The 22863-nt window shown below is 38.8% G+C and overlaps 1 protein-coding gene across 3 annotated transcripts in view; it reads left to right on the plus strand.

Annotated features, from left to right (window-relative positions):
• LOC103226200 (amphiphysin) overlaps positions 1-22863 on the plus strand; it is a 251796-nt gene that overhangs the window by 155401 nt on the left and 73532 nt on the right. For all 3 annotated transcript variants that reach the window (XM_073008951.1, XM_073008950.1, XM_073008949.1), the window contains 4 exons: positions 6546-6621; positions 7244-7326; positions 9673-9811; positions 11344-11472. In XM_073008951.1, coding sequence (XP_072865052.1) covers positions 6546-6621; positions 7244-7326; positions 9673-9811; positions 11344-11472 — 427 coding nt within the window. The remainder of the gene's footprint in view (positions 1-6545; positions 6622-7243; positions 7327-9672; positions 9812-11343; positions 11473-22863) is intronic.

Below are 22863 nucleotides of genomic sequence, written 5' to 3' on the forward strand. Positions count from 1 at the left end.
TAATACCGTGGGAAATTGCCAGTGCCAATTATGAAACTTTGGGGAAATTGCCAGAATTTTCAAGAGACAGATATTTATTATTTGCCTTATTATGGATTGGGTATATAACTAAGATTTTTCTAATGAGCTCTACTACATCCAGTACTAGCATTGATGTTATTTCAGTCTTTTGTGCCCTTCCTAAATTGTATTTGGTTATTCAAAGTAAAGTAATTGTTGGAGTGTCTTGTAGCATGAAAGACTTTGTAGGGACTTAAAAACAAAGGGAATATCTGAGGGATAATTTTGGAAAGAAGCCTTTCCCCTTTTCTGGTCATACACAGTATAAATGTTTCAATGCTTTTGAAATCAATCTAATGTCTCACGCTGGCACTTAGGAAATAACATCAGTCAAAACTAGTTTTTCAATCCAGATCCTGCCTTTTGATCAAAACCTGACTTAAGCCTTCCTTTCTATGTAGCGTATTTCTTGATAAAATCCAGATTACTCAACCATAATAATTGTGTGCATTGTTTGTGCTGTGTACAAAAGATCATTTTTTGTAATACTTTGTATTTGCGTCATTTTACATACTTTACATACATAACCTCTAATAATTACAATTACAGATCTCTCCATTTCACAGATGAGAAGCTAAAGATCATAGTCATTAAATACCTTGCCTAAGATTGTTAAGCTTGTAAATCCTAAAGGTAGCATTTAAAAACACTTTGGTGTTTTGTTTTGTTTTCCTGTAAATCCTGCTGCTTTTGTCTAGGGCCTCTTTATCTAAAATGAGATTGCATTCAGTCATAATTTTTCAAGTTATTCCATAAATACATATGTTCTTTAACAAGCCATATTACTCAATCTTGAAATTGAAATTAGTATTTTGTATCTTCTTTGCCTCCTTTGAGGAAATGCATATTACTGGGCATGGAGTAATAAACATATTACCTATTAGTTATTAATGCATGAAACTATTCATAATCCTTCAGAATGTTGAGTGGAATGTTCTATATATGCCGTTAGGTTCAGGTCGACTATATGTTGTTCAAGTTTTCTATTTCCTTACTATCTTCTGCCTTGTTGAAGTCTCCCACCATTATTGGGCTTATTTCTGTCTTCATTTCTGTCAGCTTTTGCTTAATGTATTTTAGGGTTCTGTTGTTAGGTGTATATATGTTTATAACTGGTATATCTTCTTGATGGATTGACTGTTTTATCTTTACAAACTGTCCTTTGTCTCTAATAATTTTGACTATTTTGTCTGATATTGGTATAGCCATTCAAGCTCTCTTTTCATTACTCTTCATGGAATATTCTTTTTTCCATTTTTAAAGTTTCTACCTATCTGGACTCTAAAGCATGTCTCTTGTGGGCAGTATTTAGTTGGATCATTTGTGTGTGTACATGTGTGTGTGTTTTATCCATTCTGCCAGCCTCTGCCTTTTGATTGCTGTGCTCAGTCCATTTGCCTTTATGTAATTACCAATAATGTAGGCTTTCTGTCTACTGTTTTGCTAATTGCTTTGTGTGCCTTATATCTTTTTTGTTTCTCTATTCCTCCATTACTGCCAAGTGTAGAAAACTTTCAAAATTTTGGATTTAAACTGATCTCCAGAAATTAGTAGTTCATGAAGGAGAAATGAACTACTGCTTAGAGGGGGATGCAAGTTCAATTTTAAAAAAGAAAGCACTAGATATGATTGCAGGTTTTAAAGGAGCTTATAGATTATATAGACAGAGAGGGAAAGAAGGAAGGACTCAAGAGAATTCTTGAGGTAAATCTTGTAAAATAAGTAAAGCCACCATTTAATGAAAAGGATATGCCAGACTGACATAGAGCATGAATAAAGGCCTGTGTGTTGAAGCAGATATCTGGGTTCGTGGAACTTTAATTGGTCTGATGTAACTCAAAGTCAGAGTTATAGTGTTTGGGAGGGGCTTGTGGTGATGAAGCAGAAGAAAGACAGGTATCAGATACATTTATCATTCATTCAACAAATATTTATTGACCACCTACTGTGTGTGAAGAACTCTGTTAAATGCTAAAGATTCTGTACTGAAACTTTTTGTTTGGTTGGAGCTTATATTGAAGGACAGGGAAAGGCAGTTACCTTTAAAAGAAATGAAAAATTTATCAGGCAATAAGTTCAATGCAGAAATTTTTTTTTTAAAAAAGGATAATTTAGTAGAGAGTGACATGAGATGGGGTAACTCAGACTGTAGTTTGGAAGTTTAGGGAAGTCGTGTCTCAAAGAGATAGACAACATATAAAGAAAAGGAAATTTTGGCAAGATTGAATCTGGTTTATATATGTTGAGTTGAAGAATCGTTAGGAAATTCAAAAAGTTATGTCTTTTAAGCTAAGTCTAAAGCTTGAAGAAAGGTTTGGGAGTTATTACCATATGGGTGGTAATGATGCCATGAGAGTTGATGAATTAGATGGTCAGATAGATCAAATGGCAAGATGAGGATCAAAGCAGAACCTTTGAGAGCACCAATATTTTATGAATGTGCAAAAGAAGAGGAAACTGTGGAGAAGCCTTCCAAAAATTAATCAGTGATGTAGAAGGAGCCATGACAGAGGGATATCTCAAAAAGGCAAGAATGGAGGGAATTTTAAAAATGAGGAGTGCCAGGACTATCATTTACAATAGAGGGGTCAAGCAGATGAGGACTAAAGAGGCATCACCTTCGGTAAACGTCCAGAGGGGTTTCAGTAGATGTTGGGATCGGAAGCTTGATTATAGGCATTGGAGACTCCGTTGGAGATGAGAAAGCAGCAACAGGTGATGGTGTCTGTTATTTTGAGGATTCTAACTATGATGGGCCTGAGGAATTGTGGCAGCTGGTGTAGGGAAATTAGAGGGCAAGGGAAGCTTTCTAAAAACAACTTTTGTCATTTTGAGAAGATGGCATAGCTGTGGGAGAGGTGGAATAATTTAGGACTGAGGATATGTGGGGCAAACAGGGGATCAGGACAAGGAGGTAGGGTATTGATAGGACTGGCCAGATAGTGTTGAGGGGTACACCACAGGGCCCAAGCTTGATAAAGTAGGATGCTCAACCTGATCAAGGGTAATGGCCTGGAAGAAAAGCGCATTGATCTCACAGAGGTTTTGAAAAAAGCAGGTGGAATGGAAATGAATGAATGAGGGAGCTCATGGCCCAGGAAATTAGGTTAGTGGGTGGGCCACTGATCTGCCCCATTTCAGAGGTGAAATAGTTGTGAGTCATGGCAAGATCCAAGATATCAGAGGCCAATGCAGAATGTGTATAAATAAGATGCTGGGGTCACTAGTTAGAGGGCTCATGTTTTGGCTGGATAGTCATATGGTTGTCGAGATCTACAGTGTTAGTGTTAGGATTTGGTGAGGGAGAGAGGGGAAACCATGAGGCATGCCATTGTGGATTGTGGTTGGGGTTGACGAGGTTGGGATTGCTGAGAGGTTGATATTAGGCTTTGAAGAGGTTGAATATGAGTGCCATTAATCCCAGAATGGAGTGAGCTTAGAGGATCAGAAGAGAGCTAGGAAAAAACTCTTGCTCGTACTCTATCTCCATGGTAAGTGAGGGACAGCAGGGGATGCCTCCTCCACTGCAAGAAGGTCTGGGGGGAAGCACTGACACTCCCCTCCAGGGAGACAGATTTCCTTAGGACATTGCAGAGGGGAGAGTGCTCAGGCCTGCAAACTGTAGCTGTGATAAGCTCAACTCCTTTATTTCTGAGAACAAAGAAACATCTTAATAAAGAAATTAAGTTGGTTTTGACAGATAATCAGCAGGGTCCTGAGGATGCCACATTTGGGGAAATGGTGATGTCTCAGAGTCCCTTGTTTATAAAGAACTTGCCAAATTAAACTTTTAAGCAGATAGTATCAGAATCAAGAGCCTGGTATTCTGGTACTTTGTGTCTGTCTATTCTACTGCTGGTTACATTAGGTTTTTACAAGCTAGGGTCACATCAGAATGTGCTCTTGTAGTAGAATGAGTGCCAAGTTTCTTCATTCACTGGCTTGTTTATTCATTTATGGAGTTTATTCATTTATTCATGCCTCCTGTGTACTAGGTGCTGGGGCTGTAATAGTGAACTAGTTAAATGCATTCCCCCCTTTGCAGGATCTCTGACTTCATAAATTGGAGAAAATCACTATCAGTTGTATCAAAAACGTTGGGCACTTTATCCTAATTAAATACATGCTAGTTAATTTAATTTCTAAATTAAAAAACAGAATATTAGAAAAGCATAGATGTTTAGTTATTCTAAATAAGATATTTCTGATACTACACCATTTTCTCAGGATAATAATTGATTTGACAACTTAAGATATGCTGTATATCAGAAAACAAAATTGAAATATAGAAGAATGGGACTTCTTTTTTGTTTTTGCCTAATGCATCCAAAGTTAAATATGTTTGATAGAAGTGCCATTACATATTGATAAGAAAAACAATACTAAGAAATAACAAAAAAATTGAATAGGTGATTCACAAAAGAAGGAATACAAATGAACAGTAAATAAATGAACAAAAATGTTAACTTGAATTAAAGAAATAAAAACCTAAAAGTCAGTGAGATGCCAACTTTTGGCTGTTATATTTATAAAGGTCGTATGTAAAGTAATGTTCAATTACCTCATATATAAGGTAATTGGGACTATACGTGGCCCAGTCTGGTGGGAGCAGTTGAGCAGTTTGACAGTGAACATCAGTGCTTATTTGGTTCACTCCTTTTACCAGCAAATACCTTCAAGAAATCTGTCCTAAGGAAATGAATAAGCTATGTACTAAACCTTAATCATAGATATTCATTAGGGTTTTGTTTACCATAGAAAAAATTAATAAAAATAAAATAATACTCCCCAATGAAGTTCAACTTGCACACCTCTTCCATCTGTACCCAACTTCTGTTTAAATTGGACCCTTCTTTCTGCAGCCCAAGTTTATCCTCTTAAGCAGGTGTTTGCAGCTATCACAGGGCCCATTTCTCTCCTCTCCTCTCAGTTTCTCTGTTTCTGCCCATATCCACTCACTTTTGATATTTAATCATGTATGCCTTCTTGTTGTAACTTAACATTCCCATGTGGTTTTATAATCTGCTTGTTTCAAATATATATAAAATCTGCTTTTTTCTCTTACACACACACACACACATATATACATTTCCATTGTAAGTGTAAATGGAGCATATATTCATCAAGCAACCCCTCTGGGTGCTTCTCTAACTGGCTTGTACGTTCCTAGAGACATGTTCACCTACCACTATGCATGTACCTAGAGTTGGATAAGTCCTTTGTTGGGTAATTGAAGGAAGAAAGGTGTTAAGAATTACTGTCTCAGTTGATTGGGGCCCTGGAGAAGGAGTCATAAGTTGCCACTCAAAGTGCCCCAGAAGACTTCTCTACAAACTCTGAGAGTGGGGTCTGTCTGCGTAATGTACGGGTAGCCTGTAGAGTCTCTGTTTGCCTGTCAAACTGCTGCCTTAATTAGCTTCCTCAAATACAGGTGCAAGTCTTCTCCTTTGCCCTATCTCAAACACGTCTAGGGGTTGCCCATTGCCTGCCAATAAATATTGTGCTTCATGGTCTGGCAAGGACCTTTGCCCCAGTGAACCATCTGCTTCCTCACTAGGCTCTCCTCTCCCAGGCTCTGATCTGATCCTCCTGGGAGCTTACCATTTCCCAAATACACTGTGGAGGATTTTCTTTATTAATGAATAGATGTCTATATGCATGTGTATTTGTATGCATATGAATATATATATGCTCATGTATTTATGAATAAGTTTATATCATCTTTTAAAATCAATTAAAAGAAAAATATATAAAATCAGGGTCACATGATCACTGTTTAAGTATAGAAAATTAAGATTAAGTCAAATGTGTTAGGGATGTAAGTAAAGATAAGCCGTAGAAGAAGTTAATCTCATTGCTGTTATCAATGGGCAGCTTATGTTTTCATTTACTCAGTGATGACATGCTCTAATTTTTGATGAACAATTAGAATTAATTTATGTGTTTTTTATTTCCCTCTATGAAACAAATTTCAGAGTCCAAACACATAATAACTAGACCATTTATAGTTTATAAAAATTAATAATGAACTTCTCAAATCTCAAAAGCAAGAAACATTATCTGAAATATAAATAAGTTCTCAGGGCGGTGGTTCCATAAGCATTGTCTCTGAATCAGCAGCATCAGTTGTCATCTAGAAACTCACCAGAAATACAGATTCTCAGTCTCCATGCTCAGACGTACTGGATCAGAAACACACCCTTCAGATGGTTCTCATGCACACTAAGGTTTGAGAATCACTGTCTTAAGGCAGTAACTGAATTTTAGGAGAGGTCATGCTCTATGCCAAAAGATATTTGGTTTCGTTCATTAACAGACAAGGAAATGTTGGGCTTGCTTTGGGTTCAGTATTTTATTTAGTCCAAAGTTATTCAACATGGTATAAAAGAAACCTGGGTTTTCATACATTTCGTTGCTATTAAAATTATTTTTGCTGACTGGTCTTTCCCTCTCTCTTCTTTCCTCTTTGTATTTCCACATGGCAGACGAGTTGGATTTTATGTGAATACTTTCAAAAACGTCTCCAGCCTTGAAGCCAAGTTTCATAAGGAAATTGCGGTGGTGAGTCATGGTGATTATTTTTGCATGTGGAATCTAAAGTGAAGGAAGGTTTATTTTGGAAGCAAATGAAATGGGATAGAATTATCCGAAGAATTCACCCTTTTGTATGTTTCTTTTAGTAGTGCGTTATTACACTTGGTAACATTTCTACAGGTTTTCATAGTGATCACATAGTTCTTTGTATCTTTTGAAGATTTTGCCACAGTTTTACAGTGTTGTTTCTTTTACCAGGCAGCTTATAAAGTTGGAATTCACAGTGGTATTTTTAGGCTAATGAAAAATTGGTCTCAGAATATTTAGGTAATCAGCAACTCTGTTGTTGATTGATTTTTGTTGTTGTTGTTCAAAAGGGTGGAGTCAATGTAAACAATAAGCTTTTGTTTTCTGCTCTGTACTGTGGTTAATAAATACGTATTTTTTTGTTTACTTGTGTTTCATTTATTTCAGTTTTGACATAGATTTTAAATTTGAACCATATACAGAATTTCAGTTATCCTGAGGCTATCCAAACTATAATAAAATTTATAGTTTTTCAATAAGCAATTTCTTTCTTGGGGAGAATAGCCTGAATTGGTACTAGGATGACATGTGACTAATAGACAAGTGGCCTCTGTCCCCTTAGCTTTGCCACAAACTGTATGAAGTAATGACGAAACTGGGTGACCAGCATGCCGACAAGGCCTTCACCATCCAAGGAGCACCCAGGTAGGCCCCGGCTCATTGGAGTTCCCATAATGTACTGCTTGTTAAAATTTCTGCAATCTCTGGGCCAGCCTATACTGTTTTATTTATCCTACAAAAGTCTCATGGGAGCCTTTTCACACTAGAAGCTGACACTAATTTTATTTCAGGGCTTTTACATTTACTTCTGGCCTTCAGTGACCCAACTAGGATTCTTCTTGTCATAACAGCATTGACTCTCTGCCTCTCTCTGCTTTCCATGAGGCCTGATAGCAACAGTGTGAAATTTTAATAGATAATGTATATGCTTGTTGTAATATATAATTTGTTATGCACTTTATATTTTCTCTGGAGAAGAAAAGAATTCCCAAAGTTTATGACAGTTTGTCCTGATTCTTATCGTTGATGCTGACATCTTTTATGAATCCATTTTGGGAAAGGAAAGAGGAAGTAGGTGAGATCTCATCTTCCTCTTACCTCCCGACTCTTGATCTGGTGAACACTGTACTGTTTTTGTTTTATTGCACGTTGCATTATGAGTATGCCAGTCAAATACCCCGGAGCCTCAGCGATCCGTAGGTGAACTGTCTACCTTGCCGGCATTCGGCTGCACACTGGCTTTCTCCGGTGATTGTGGAATCCTTTTTATTCCATTCTTCGCAGAATTTATGTACTCAGAGAATGCAGGCTAGTGAGCTGGGAGTCAGAAGACCCAGCTTTTGGTTTTCTGATTTTGCAGTTAACTTGCTTTGCCTTTCTTGGGCAAGTTCAAAACCTCTCTCGTTGAAGGTCTCAGTTTTTTAATTCAATAGGAAAAAAAAAAAAGATACTATTGAACTACATGGTTCCCAAGGTAATATACAGTCCTGACATTCTATATTTGTCATTTTAATACAAACACTTATTTTCATACATTTATGAAAACACACATAGTCATACACATGAACCAACTTCTACATATATTAATGTTTGGATCCCTCTAGAGATTGTTGATTTTCTTATTCCCTGCTCTTTGGATTAGCCCTACTTGTAGGTTCTGCTATGGTTTCTATACTATGTGAGCTGTAGTATATCTTCTCTTTCTAAGGGAAAGATATTGCCTGAACGAATACATAGGAGAGGCAGAGTTACTGCTTTTAGTATGGTTATTTCAGTGTGGGCTAGCCAAAAAGGAAGGATTGGAATAGGGATATCAGAAGGACGTTTGAGTGTTTTAAAAATGAAGTGCATGAGAAAATTAAGGGTTGATCCCTTACCTGGAAATGAAGGGGACAAATTCATCTGAAAATTTTAATGTTGCCGAATCAGATACAGTGAAGAAAAAGCGGGGCCATGACCACTTAATGAATGTTCCTTTCATTTTTTTCGACATTCCTCTGCAGAATGAGGTGGTGAGTGAGCTCAGTGGCATCTCTATTAAGCTTAGATTGGGGCTATGTTTCCGTCTGAGGCCATGATTGCTGATATATGACCCCAATCATGCGGCGTGTCTGTGTTCTCGCTAAAGGACCCAGTTCCCTCAGCCCTTAGAATATGTATACCATGCTGCTGTGTACATGCTCTTTTATTTTGGGGTACAGACTCTGTTTCTTTGAGCTGTAGACTTTAGAAATTCTTAGAGAGTAGGATGTGTCCCAAGTGCTTCTTAGTCATCACGTTTGGGCTGTTCCTGAGCGTCTGGCCACATGCCGGGAACATGATGGGTTCTTAGTAGATGAAACTGAATCTTATCTGATTTTGTTGCACATTTCAAGATGCCTGAGTTGAGTAGTTATTTATAAGATCTAGAAAGAGAAATAATTAGTGAGTTTATTTTCAAATGTTATTAGAAAGCACTTCTACAGAATCCTTACTAACACTATCCTAAGGCTGCCTTTTAATATGTTACAATTTTCAGAGTAGTTTTTTTAATAGATTGTGACATGACAAGATTCTCTTGTAAATAGAAAGTGAAACTAGTAAAATCAATTCAGCTTATGTTTGGACCTGATTCTTGCAGGGCTTGTTTGAAAGAACAGAGGGCTTGCATTGCCAAGACCTGAATTCAGAGTAACTAAATTGCTGGGTGATTTTAGGGTTTTTATTTTTAAACTCTATATGCCCCACATTACTGCTCGTAAAGTAGGGACATTAAAGCATGGCTACTGTGAAGACAAGAGATAATATATGAATGAGGCTTGTGTAGTGCAAATAATTGGTACCAGTTATCACCATCACTGTTGTGATTAACCAGAATTAACCTGGAAGTGGAGAGCAGGAGAACAGACAGTACCTGTTAGGCTTCAGGATTTCTCTGAGATGGAAAAGCCCCTGATCAGATGAATACTGTTCTTCGGAAGGCCCCTTGCCTAATCTCCTGTGTTCCTCTAGTGATTCGGGTCCTCTCCGCATTGCAAAGACGCCATCACCACCTGAGGAGCCTTCACCACTCCCGAGCCCAACAGCAAGTCCAAATCATGCATTAGCACCTGCATCTCCCGCACCAGCACGGCCTCGGTCGCCTTCACAGGTAGGAAGAGGTCAAATATATTCGGGGATGAAGCTCATGATAAGGTGAAGGTGGCCCCATCTAGGATAATCCCACGGTGCTAGGGCTTTAAGAGAAAATTCCAGTTAGGGAGACTGAGATGTGAGGCTTTAGGCATTGTGATTGTCGTGAATGTATCCACCTGCTCTTCTTATTTGACTTGATATGTCCTCACATGCCCTATATTCAAGTCTTTTGGGATTTCTTACCATGTTCTCTGCATGCTCGGGCTAGCGTGCTCTCTCTTCTCCCATCTCTTGTTACAAAACTCTTTTCTTTCAATGCTCCATTTAAATCCTACCTCTGCATGAAACCTTCCCTCTCCTAGTGATTTAGAGTTAGCAGGTTCTGCCAAGAAAAGCAGTTATGTTTATATGTCATTTCACATTTTTGGTACCTCTGTACATTTTTGGTACACACATTTGCACACGAGTAGCCACTTGCTAAAACTGTATTGAACAAATAATTGAAAAGAAACAGTAAGGGCTGGGCCATGGTAACTGTAGAGCAAAACTACCACCTTTATTCTCCCTATGTTGGGTGAAAATGAAAATTTCTGTGGAAAAACTTAAAGTCCCTAGTCGAGTTCATTACAAAGGGGTTGTGCCCTGATAAACCCATCATAAGTAGAAAATATTGCAAGTCAAAATGCATTAAATACACCTAACCTATTGAGCATCATGGCTTAGCCCAGCCTACCTCAAATGTGCCGAGAACACTTAACATTAGCCTACTAGACAAAGTTATCTAACACAAAGCCTATTTTATAACCGTGCTGAATACCTTGTGTAATTTACTGATTATAGTACACTGTAGAACATAATAGCAATCATTTACCCTCGTGATCACAGGGCTAACTGAGAAGTGTGGTTCACTGCCACTGCCCAGCCTCATGAGAGAGTATCTTCACACTTTCTGCTGAATGCCTATTGCTTTCACACTTTCCTGAAATCCAAAAAAATCATAGATTGAACCATCATTAGTCGAGGACCATCTGTAGGTAGTTGAACTAAGGAAGGTCTTGGGAAGATACATGTATTAAACACACCTTTAAAGTTTTCTACTTTTCGAAATCCGTGAATGGAAAGTGAAATGTGAGCTGCCTACCGCTGGTCTCACCAATTCAAATGAAAAGCTGCTTTAGTTTTGAAATTTTAATTTATTTCTGAATTGAGAAATTATTTTCAGTTTAGTTCAGAAGAGGGTATTGTCCTAGTTTAACCTTAAAAGTATATGTACCTGGCCCTGCAGTTCTGTGTATTGTACTTGAGTTGAGATGAATGGACTCTTATAGCCTCAGTTTTGTTTTTCCCCTGAACTATGGCTTATCAGGGCTCAGAGAGCCTCCCAAGTAGACAGCATTCTTTACCTGAATCAGATAGGCTTGCTGCTATATGCAGATATAAGTTTCGATCAGAGCTCAATCTGTCCACGTGGCTCTGTTCATGTAACCTTCCTTCATGTCTGACACATCGTCTTTGGCTGGATTAATGTTTGTATTTAATGCTTCTTAGACAAGGAAAGGGCCTCCTGTCCCACCTCTACCTAAAGTCACCCCGACAAAGGAACTGCAGCAGGAGAACATCATCAGTTTCTTTGAGGACAACTTTGTTCCAGAAATCAGTGTGACGACACCTTCCCAGGTAAGTGCCTGGTTCAGGGCTGGGATATCCATGAAAGTCCCATGGTGGAAGGACTCTCAGGGGCTAGAAAGTGGCACGTGCCAGAACCAACAATATAATTTTAATTGTCATTCAGTCTTGTTTTCATTACTTGGTTAGTCTGAAGCATTTTAAATGGGAGATGTACAGTATTTGAAAATTATCTTTTTTTAAATTAAGGGTAGTATATACTTACAGAAAATTGAAAATATATGAAAAGTATAAAATGAAGAATTTATTTTATTTTAAAAAATTTTTGTATTGATACCAAATATTTTACTTATTTATGGGACACATGTATTTGTTACATGCATAGGATGTGGAATGATCAAGTTAGTGTATTTGGGGTATCCATCACCTTAAGTATTTATCATTTCTATGCATTGGTAACATTTCAAGTCATCTCTTCTAGCTACTTTGAAATACATAGTACATTGTTGCTGACTATAGTCACCCTAATCTGCTATTGAATATTGGGTCTTATTTGTTCAATCTAACTGTACGTTTGCATCCACTAATCAACCTCTCTTTATCTCCTCCTTCCACCCACACATCCTTCTCAGCCTCTGGTATCTATTATTCTATCCTCTATCTCCGTGAGATCGATTGTTCCTAAGCTCCCATATATTAGTATATGTGGCATCTGTCTTTTCTGTGCCTGTCTTATTTCACTTAACATAATGACCTCCAGTTCCATCCATATTATTGCAAACAATATTATTTCATTCTTTTTGGGTTCAATAGTATTCCATTGTGTGTATATACCACACTTTCTATATCCATTTGTCCATCAGTGGATGCTTAGGTTGATTCTCTATCTTTACTGTTATCAATAGTGCTGTGATAACCATGCAAGTGCAGGTATTCCTTTCATATACACATTTCTTTTCTTTGGGATAAATACCCAATAATGGGATTGATGGATCTTATGGTAGCTCTATTTTTAGTTTTTTTGAGGAATCTCCCTACTGTTTTCTATAGTAGTTGTACCAATTCTATTCCCACCAACATTGTATAAGAGTTCCTTTTTCTCCACATCCTTGCCAGCATCTGTTATGTTTTGTTCTTTTAGGAATAGCCATTCTAACTGAGGTACGATGACATCTCAATTTGGTTTTGATTTAGATTTCCTTGATAGTGATGTTAAGCATGTTTTTGTATACCTGTTGGCCATTTGTATGTTTTATTTTGAGAAGTGTCTATGTCCTTAGCCCACTTTTTTATGGGATAATTTGTTTTTTTAATTATTGAATTGAGTTCCTTGTACCTTCAGAATATTATTCCCTTGTTGAATGAATAGTCTGTAAATATTTTCTCCCATTCAACAGGTTGTCTCTTCACCCTATTTATTGTTTCCTTTGTGTGTAGATGCCATTTAGTTTAATATAGCCTCTTTTTTCTATTATTATTATAGTTATCTGTGCTTTTGAGGTCTTACCCATGCAGTCTTCCTTAAACTTATGTCTTGAGGTGTTTCCCTATGTCCTTTTCTAGTTGTTTTATGGTTTTGGGTCTTATATTTAAGCCTTTAATTCATCTTGAGTTGATTTTTATATATCAGGAGAGACAGGGATCCAGTTTCATTTTTCTGCATATGGATATCCAATTTTTCCAGCACTGTTTATTGAAGAAGGTGTCCTTTCCCCAGTATATGTTCTTGATACCTTTATTGAAAATCAATTGGCTGTCAAAATGTGGATTTATTAGTGGACTCTGTATTTTGTTCCATTGGTCTACGTGTCTATTTTTATACTGATGTCATGCTGTTTGGGTTACTGTAGACTTGTAATATGTTTAGAAGTCAGGTAATGTGGTGCCTCCAGCTTTGTTCTTTTAGCTCAGAATTGCTTTGGCTATTTTGGCTCTTTTTTTGGTTTCATACAAATTTTATGATTTTTTTCTAATTCTGCTGAAAATGTTGTTGGTATTTTGGTAGGCATTGCATTGTACCTGTAGATTGCTTTGGGCATTATCATTATTTTTACAATATTAATTTTTCTGATCCTTGTCCTTTTCATTTTCTTTCATCAGTATTTTGTAGTTTTTCTCACACAGACCTTTCACTTCCTTGGCTAAATTTGTTCCTAGGTATTTTATTTTGTTGTAGCTCTTGTAAATGGTCTTGCCATATTGATTTCTTTCTCTTCTAGCTCTTTATTGGTGTACAGAAATGGTACCAATTTTTGTATGTTGATTTTTTTTTATATCCTGCAACTTTACTGAACTTATTTATCAAATTCAGGAGGTTTTTTTGGTGGATTCTTTTGTTTTTTCTAGCTATAAGGTCATACTGTCAGCAAAGAGGAATAATTTGGCTTCTTCTTATCCAATTTGAATGCCTTTTATTTCTTTATCTTGCCTGATTGCTCTGGCTAGGACTTTCAGTGCTATATTGAATGGGAGAGGTGAAAGTGGGCATCCTTATCTTGTTCATAGAAGAACGGCTTTCAGCTTTTCCCCCATTCACTATGATGCTACCTGTGCTTTTGTCATATATGGCCTTTGTTATTTTGAGGTCAGTTCTTTTTATTTCCTAGTTGATTGAGAGTTTTCATTATGAAGCAGTGTTGAATATTATCAAATACTTTTTGTCCATCTGTTGAGATAATCATGTAGATTTGTGCTTAATTCTCTTGATGTGATGTATTAGGTTTATTGTTCTGCGTAAGTTGAACTATCCTTATATCCCTGGTATAAATCCCACTTGGTCATAGTATGTCATCTGTTTGATGTGCTGTTGGATTTCATTTGCTAGTATTTTGTTAAGGATTTTTGCATTTATGTTTATCATGAATATTTGCCTATAGTTTTCTTTTTGTTGTTGTGCTTTTGTTTGGTTTTGGTATTAAGATAGTGCTGGCCTTGTAGAATGAGTTAGGGAGAGTTCTTTCCTCTTCAGTTTTTTGGAATAGTTTTAGGAGGATTGATATTGATAGGGTTGGGCTGTGAATTCAACTAGTTCTAGGCTTCTGTTTGTTGGGAGACTTCTTTATTTTTATTTTATTATAGATTCAGGGGATACATGTGGAGTTTTGTAACGTGGAGACATTGTGTGATGCTGAGGTTTGAGCTTCTAATGATTCCAACACCCAGATAGTGAACATAGTCCCCAGTAGGTAGTATTTTACCTTTGCCCACCTCCCTCCATCCCTCCGCAATCCTTTTGTGAGACCAAACACACAAACAAGGAAGAGAAATGACTCAAGTGGTACTACTGCAGTATACTACCAAACCCTGGTGACATGTATGTCATTGTATGACATATATATGTGACATGTATATGCACAAACACAAAATGACCAGAAAGCGATTAACATTATGACAGCCACAAAACCTCACATATTAGTAATAGCCCTGAGAGAAAACAGATTAAATTAAAAGATAAACTGACTAAATAAATAGATGCTTTTCTCTTGCCATTCTTAGTATTCTCTCTTTTATTTTTGCTTTAGTACATAGTTTGACTGTAATATAGCATTGAGAAGACCTTTTTGCATTATATCTGTTTAAAGATATTTGGGCTTCCTATATCTGGATGGCTAGGTCTCTTGATAGACTTGGGATGTTTTCAATCTAATACTTCATTAAATAGATTTTCTAGCCCATTTGTTCTCTCTTGGCCCTCAAGTACACCAATAATTCAAATATTTCATTGTATTATATTGTCCCAAATGTCAGGAAGGCTTTGTCCATTCTTTTTTATTGATTTTTGTCTCACTGGAGTATTTCAAAGACCTGTCTTCACGTTCTGAGATGCTTTCTTCTGTTTTATCTAGTCTCTGGTTGAAGCTTTCAAATGTGTTCTGTATTTCAGTCAATAAATTTTTAAGTTCCAGAATTTCTATTTGTTTCTTTTAAAAAATATCTCTTTGGTAAATTTTTCATTCATATGCTAAAATGTTTTTCTGATTTCTTTGTTTTTCAAAATTTTCTTGTATCTCACTGAGCTTCTTTAAAAGCAGTATTTTGAATTCTTTGTCTTGTTTCTTTGGAAGTGTCATATTTCCTTGCCGTTTTATGTTTCTGTTTCATTGTGTTGATATCTGTGCATCTGGTATAACTTCCAATTTTCAATTTCCAATCTGGTTGCTTCTTCCAATTCTTTGAAATTGGTTTTCGTAGGGGAGGGCTTTTCTCTGAAGATGTATATATGTTGTTGGTTGGGTCGGGTATTTTGGCTTTGATTTTGGCCATATGTAGTAGTGTGATCTTTGTATGATTTATTTGGCTATAAATAGTGTCAGTTGTACTTGTAATTTCCTCAATGACTTAGAGTGCATTTGCTAGCGGGGGGCCAGAGTAAAGTTTTGCTGAGGACAAGGATGCCAGGTTGACCAGTCTTTGGGCCCCAGTGGTGGCAGTGGTAGGCTGAGCATGCTTGTGCTTGGCCCCAGTGTGGGTTACATTAGTTCCAGCGTTAGTGAGTCCAGACAGGCTGATTCTTGGGCTCCAGGTGGCTTGCTCAGATATTGGTAGTGGCAGCAATGGGATGAGTGTGTGGTCGGGTTCTCAAATCTCTGGGCAGCTAATGTGATGTGGGTGATGTCAGTAGTGGTGGTGGAATAACCCACGGGAACCCGAGTGGTCCACTCTAGTGTTGGTGGTAGCTGTGACAGGTTGGGTGTGCCAGTCCCTTGGCCTGCTGGTCATGCATTCTGATGGGTGCCACCTGTAGTAGCTTTGGCAGGTTGGGCTGGCCCAATCTCAGACCCAGGAGGAATATTCAGGTGCCAACAGTGGTAGACTGGGCTGGGAGATTTCCGGGACCCTGAACAGGATGCTGAAGTACTGGGGTGACAAGATTGATTCAGTAGCTTGTCCTACGGTCAAGCTGCATTGACACTGGTTGTGACAGGCTGGGTAGGGTGGTTTCCAGCCTGCTGACAAAATGTTCAGGTGTAGGAGGCATCACACTGCCCTATGGATCTGCTATTAGGGAGGTCAAAGCCTCTCATGGTGGGAGCGGTGTAGGGAGGTAGCTATGGGACAAGTAGTTTCTTCGTGCCTTGGTCCCACTGCAGCCTGCAGCAGCAGCAGTGGGATTTGTTCACAAAGTGTCTGAAAGTACCTGGCTTCCCCTCTCCCTCTTTGGCCCAGTGGTGGCAGCAGTAGCATCAGACTTGGCCCCAGGGAGGGATGCAGACCTTCGGAAGCTAGGATCTCAGAAGGGCACCCACTGCCACTGGGGAGGGTGGGGCCACTCTAAGGTGGTGTAGTATAGGCAGGTACCTGCAGGTCTGTGGGGAGTGCAGTTTTCTCATTTTTTGGTTCCACAGCAGCCCTCAGAGGTGTATAGGATTTCTCCTAGCAGTACATGAAAGTACGAGTCCTCCCCTCTCCCTTCTTGGCCTGGCCATGGCAGCAGCAGTATCTGCCCCAGAGCAGAATGCAGTCCTTTGGGGGCTTAGCTCAGAATACCTACAAGCTGCAGCCACTCAGGACATGATTGCCTATGGAGCTCCTTGTGAGTTCTCTCTCTGGAACAATGTCTCTGTGTGGTCCCTGGGCAGCTACCCATGTAAATCTTGAAGCCCACATCAGTTGAGGGGTTCTCCCATAGCTAGGATTGTAAAAGATGGTGGTGGGTATGTGGAGTCCTGGGGATTCTCACTTTTCCTTTCCTCACGTCTGGGAGCTTCTCCTGGATCCCAGCTGAGGAAAACCTTGCTGTCCTCTCCTTGCTTGCTTTCAGTGCTTCCCATCACTTCTCTGTTGAGTCCCAGTGTTCTCTCTTAGGTGATCTATTCACAGTGTGAATATCTACTTGCTATTTTGCTTCTGCTCTGTGGAAGAGGCATGTACTAGTTTTCTTTAGTCAGTCATCTTGAGCCAGTCTCCCAGAATAAAGAATTTTAGGCTGGGCACGGTGGCTAACACCTGTAATCCCAACACTTTGGGAGGCCAAGGCAGGCAGATCACCTGAGGTTGAGAGTTCAAGACAAGCCTGACCAACATGGAGAAACCCCATCTCTACTAAAAATACAAAAGTTAGCGGGGCATGGTAGTGCATGCCTGTAATCCCAGCCACTCGAGAGGCTGAGGCAGGAGAATCGCTTGAACCCGGGAGGCAGAGGTTGCAGTGAGCCGAGATTGTGCCATTGCACTCCAACCTGGGCACAAGAGCAAAACTGCATCTCAGAAAAAAAAAAAAGAATTTTAATAATCACTTCAATCATACCACTCTGACATGAACACTAGTACACGTTGGTCTGTCTTCTTTTAGTCTTCCCAAATCACTGAGTATATATCAATTTTGCACTATAAAATTGAGATTGTACTATCATGTATTTCTGACCTTTCTACTTAATTTTATTGAGCATATTTTCATGTCATAATATTATCTTTGCAAAAACATATTCACCTGTAGTATTCTATCAGTTGGTTGTACCAACCCCTGATTACTGGCCGCAGGTTGCTTCCAACTTTTTGTTGCTCCACCAGCACTTCAGTAAACATCTTTTTATATATTATTTCATGTTTATGTCTTCTATTATTGCCTTTATATTGATTCTTAGTAGAGAATAGGAAATGAAATTGAAAGAGGTGAATAATTTTAAGTCTTTTGTCCTTCAACAGGGGCATATTATTGACATGAATTGGCAAATGAAAGTCAATGTTCCTACTGATTTTGAATATACCTGGGTTCACGTAGCTACTTCCAGGCCTGTTCCTGCTAGTGGCTGTGTTTTTGTTTTTGTTTTTAATTGACTCGAGAATTATCATGACTTCCAGAGCTGCCTCTAATGTCACTGGAACCATTTCTTTTTTCTACAAGTAAAAGACCGTACAGAAGTCATGGTGATACTATTTCCTCTCAGTGTTCTCAGGGTCTGGAATAATATTTACATTTTACAAGAGGTGCTAATGCAGTACTATAATTACTGAGCACATCAATAACTACAATATGCATAATATCCCAATTATAATCACATCCTACTGATAATGGCAGAGATGGTCTATTGATAATAATAGGGACCTCAGAAAATAAAAACTCAGACACAATGCAGTGGCAAATCATGATTTTTCATCCTTTTCAAGCACACTTATCAATAGGCAAAATGCTTTGAGCTATTGTTTTGTTTCTTGTGTTATATGCATAAGATGCTGAGCTTGATAAAATTAACTGGGGCTTGAGATGTGATTTAGCAGCTCCTTTGAGAAGGGGAAATGGTGTTTATCAGTGCATGGCCAGATTGTATGTCTGTGGATACAGAGATGCCGCCAGGGAGGGTTCCTTAGCACCAAAGGATCTTACCCAGCATCTGCCAGTTGCCCTGGGGCAAACTTGAGCAATTCTAATTTCCAAAATTGTACAGTCCCTTTGCATTTGCTACTGCCCAGCTTCATTCTCTTTGTTCACTACTTGAATTTTCGAACTGGGAGTGTTTTAAGGCAACAATACCCTTACTCAGTTGCTTTGACCTGGACCCTCCAAGAGCATCCTGTCAGTTCCATCACACATAGAGACTTTGGTCACCTAGAAGCCTTGTGTGCTTAGCTGAGGACATCACATTTGGTAGATAAGGCAACTGAAGTAGAGACAACATGACAGGCAGACTCATTGTGAAGTAAAGATGAGGTTCAGAAGTGTTCTTTCTTTTTCAATGTTTTTTCTTTTTATTTGTAATGTGCTGGCTCATAGGTCAGGACACTTGATGGTGTGGGGAAAAAGAATCAAAGCACTTTTGAAAATTACAGATGCCAGGAGAGTCCCTTAAGTACTTAAAAGAGCATTAACTTTTGCTGGTACTGTTGAGTGAGAGTGATGGGAAAAGTCAAGAACTGGGGGAGAGGAAGTGCCTTTCCAAACAGAAGCATGTTCCATCTGCAGTTCCTGTGAGGACACTATTCCTGGGTCCGCTTGCCTAGGCTTTGCTAGTGCTTTATGCGTAACCCCAAGGCTGCTGGGAAAGGAATTTGGGAGCTTTCAGCGTCTCTCCATCAATACCTCCTATATCTCACTGGCTGTGTGTCACATCCTTCAATCTTCCAGGCAATCTTGGAATAACTAAGCGTGAGAGACATTATAGGAGTCCATTTTGGGGGAAACAGCCTTGTTTATATTGTGTTCTTTTAATCAGAGGAGGAGTCAGAAAGGAGTTTCTGCCATTTTTCTAAATCTGAAGAGCAACATGGCTCTAGCAGCTGGACCACAGAGTATGACTTGGAGTGTTTCCATGGACTAAATGACCATTTGTCTCATGTTAAGATATCAGAAGAGGGAGTGAAACAGGGATTTATATTTCTGTCTGCTTTCTGGTTTATTGAGTGACATAATCTGGCTTTAATTAAAAATATACAGATGCTCTCTCTTCCTGAAGCATCTTGGCAATTTCTTAAGTGGCTCGTTCCTCTGTAGATATAAATAGCCATTTTGTGTTACTTCAGCCCATCCAGCAGTTTCTGATTTGGCAGGTCTGGGATGAGGTCAGGAATCTACATTTCCTAGGAAAATGCTGCTGATGCTGCTGGTGTTGGCACCACACTCTGGGAGCCACTGTGTTAAGCTGTCAGGATTCCACATGGCACAAGTCAGTGACCATTAACAAAGCACCACAGTGAATTAACAGATTTCTTCCAGGGAAATACCCAGCTGAGTCAAGTGTGTGCTATGATTGACCATTCGTAACTGCTCCCTTCAAAACTAGTGTGACTCAAAGTCTTCCATATTTAGGGTGGTTGGACACATACACATACACATGTGTGCTTATAACATTAGATGTGTTGATCAGATTGTAGGTCGAGCTGCATATTATAAGTGAAATGAACTGTATCATCCAGACAATAATGTGTTTGACAATCTACAGATAAATAGATAAAAGAGAATAAATAATACCTGGAAAAAACGAGATGCTAACTGCAAGGAAGTAGAGCATTGAAAACTAGACAGCTTAGACGTACCTGAAAAGGTTTTCTCTGACACATATAACAATATAGGATGATCCATCTACATTTATTTTAATATTAATTTTTTAAACGAGTCATTTACATTTAGAAGATTGATCTATGCCCCCAGCTTGCTATTTTTATCATGCACTTAATGGGGGAAGAAAAGCATTTGTGTTAATCCTGCCCAGAAGCTCAAAGTGTAGTGACTGAAATGTACCCAGTCTTGGATGGATTTGTATGTCTCCTCCATCAAGCACCATCACGGTGATGATTCTCTCCTGAATGTGTCCTGGGATTGAAGACAGAAATCCATTAGGTCTGGAGAGCCCTCTAATGGCCCAAACTGTAAATGTAGCATAGAATTTTCTCTGGTAAATGTCCTTATCTGCTTGTAGGGAGATGCCCCATTGTTATGACCCAATGGTTTATCTTACTTTTCTGGTTCTGTGTTTACAAAAATGGATCTTCCAAAGCTTCAAAAAATTGTTCCCTATTTTTCCCTCCTAAGAACTTAGAAATCCATTCTCTCTCTCTCTTTTTCTTTCCCTCCCTCTTTGTGTGTTTGTGTCCCTACATCATTCTTTTGAAATAGCATTTTCCAAAGTATGTTTTTGAGGAAAACTAGTATCATTAGATGCTTTGAAAAGAGAGTCTCTGTTTACATGAGACTTGGGGGCTACATCCCTTTTGATTTTTCACAGTTCACATCGGCACGTTTAAGGCTCTGAAAAGTTCTGTAACAAAACTCCATTCAACTTTGTTTAGGGCAGAATTTCTCAGACAGTCTCTCCTTCACCCCCAAAATATGCTTTCCTAGGAAATGGTATTTGGTAAAACACTTTAAGAAATAAAGATTTAAAAGATATTTTGTCCCTGGAAATCAAATCTATTCCATATAAATATGATTCTAACAAGAGATAAGACAAAAAATAAAGCAATCATGTATGTGTGTATGTGTATATATGTATATATATGTGTGTATATATGTATATATATGTGTAAATGTGTGTATATACATATGTGTATACATACAAACGTATGTGTGTATGTGCAAGGTTATTTCTCTCTCTTTTTCAATTCTTGTCCTCAGAAAATGTTTTGGGGCCAGGCATGGTGGCTCACATCAGTAATCTCAACACTTTGGGAGGCCAAGGCAGGAGGATTGCTTGAGGCCAGGTGTTTGAGACCAGCCTAGGCAACACAGTAAGACCCTGTCTCTACAAAAAAAAAAAAAAAAAAAATAGCTGGGCATGGCGGTATGTGTCTGTAGTCCCAGCTGCTCAGAAGGCTGAGAGGCAGGTGGATCTCTTGAGCCCAGGAAGTCGAGGTTACAGTGAGCTATGATCACAGTACTGTATTCCAGCATAGGTGACAGAGCGAGACCCTGTCTCAAAAAAAAAAAAAAAATACAAAGTGTTTTGGATTGGCTTTTATTATAACTTGATGACTTGATTTTAAATCCAGTGTTCACCCTCCCTTTAGGATTATGACCCTGAGCAAATATTTTTGGCTGGGGACCTCTTCTATATAAAAACTTGTAGTCACTTGAAATAAGCTTATCAGCACCATTCTGATGGTCAGTCTCAGGGGTTTCTATAAGCGAAATGCCAAGCTGACCAAAAAGAACAGTCTCACCATCTCATCACTCACCCTCCTGCAAACAGGCCCCATCTTCATTCTCACAACGCCTTTGTGGATAGGAGCCCCAGAGTGCCAGAAGCATATAATTGACCTTACACATGGAGTAGGGTTGGAGAGTTCTCCAAAGAGGAGATATGGCAACCAAAGCCCAGTCCTTGTACAGCTCAGGATGCCCTGACCAGATGGCACTGCAGCTGCAGCTGGTCCCTTCTGCCAGAAGAAGACTTAGGAAACTTTAAGAAAAGTGCTCAAAAACATGAGGGTCACCTTAGATTCAGGGCTTGGAGCAGGGCCCCTCTTTACCAGGGACTCTATGTTTGTGTCCATTGGCAGAGAGGAAGAAAATATTGCCTGTCTCAGGATTTTTTCATTGCAGATACCCCCAACTATTTTTCCTAAATCTTTTCCCAACTATGATATTACATATTTTCTCTGATAAGACATCCCCTTTACAAATCCAGAAGGATTATCCCTTGAACATCCACACTTATTTCTCCAAGCTCTGCTCATCACCCCATAGGATGCCTACCATGCTTCCAGGCAGACATGAGCACAGCCTTTCAATCCTGTGTGTTGGGACCAATTGAGCACCGTTGGCTTCTCTACTCTTATGTCTCTGTTTTCCAGCCTAATACTGCATCTTACTTTTTAAGTTCATTAAATCATGCTGTTTTCCCTAGCCAATTGAACTGAAATAGAACTCAACTTACAGAATCAGTCCATCAGATGGCTTTTTCACCCATGTAATCCTGATGGGGCCAGCCTTCAGTCATGAACATATGCATCTCTCACTTACTGGGTGGCTGTAACCTGGTTCTAAATACCACACTGGCTTTTCAACAT

This window comes from Chlorocebus sabaeus, chromosome 21 (assembly GCF_047675955.1).
Source record: "Chlorocebus sabaeus isolate Y175 chromosome 21, mChlSab1.0.hap1, whole genome shotgun sequence".
NCBI classification, from domain to species: Eukaryota; Metazoa; Chordata; class Mammalia; order Primates; family Cercopithecidae; genus Chlorocebus; species Chlorocebus sabaeus.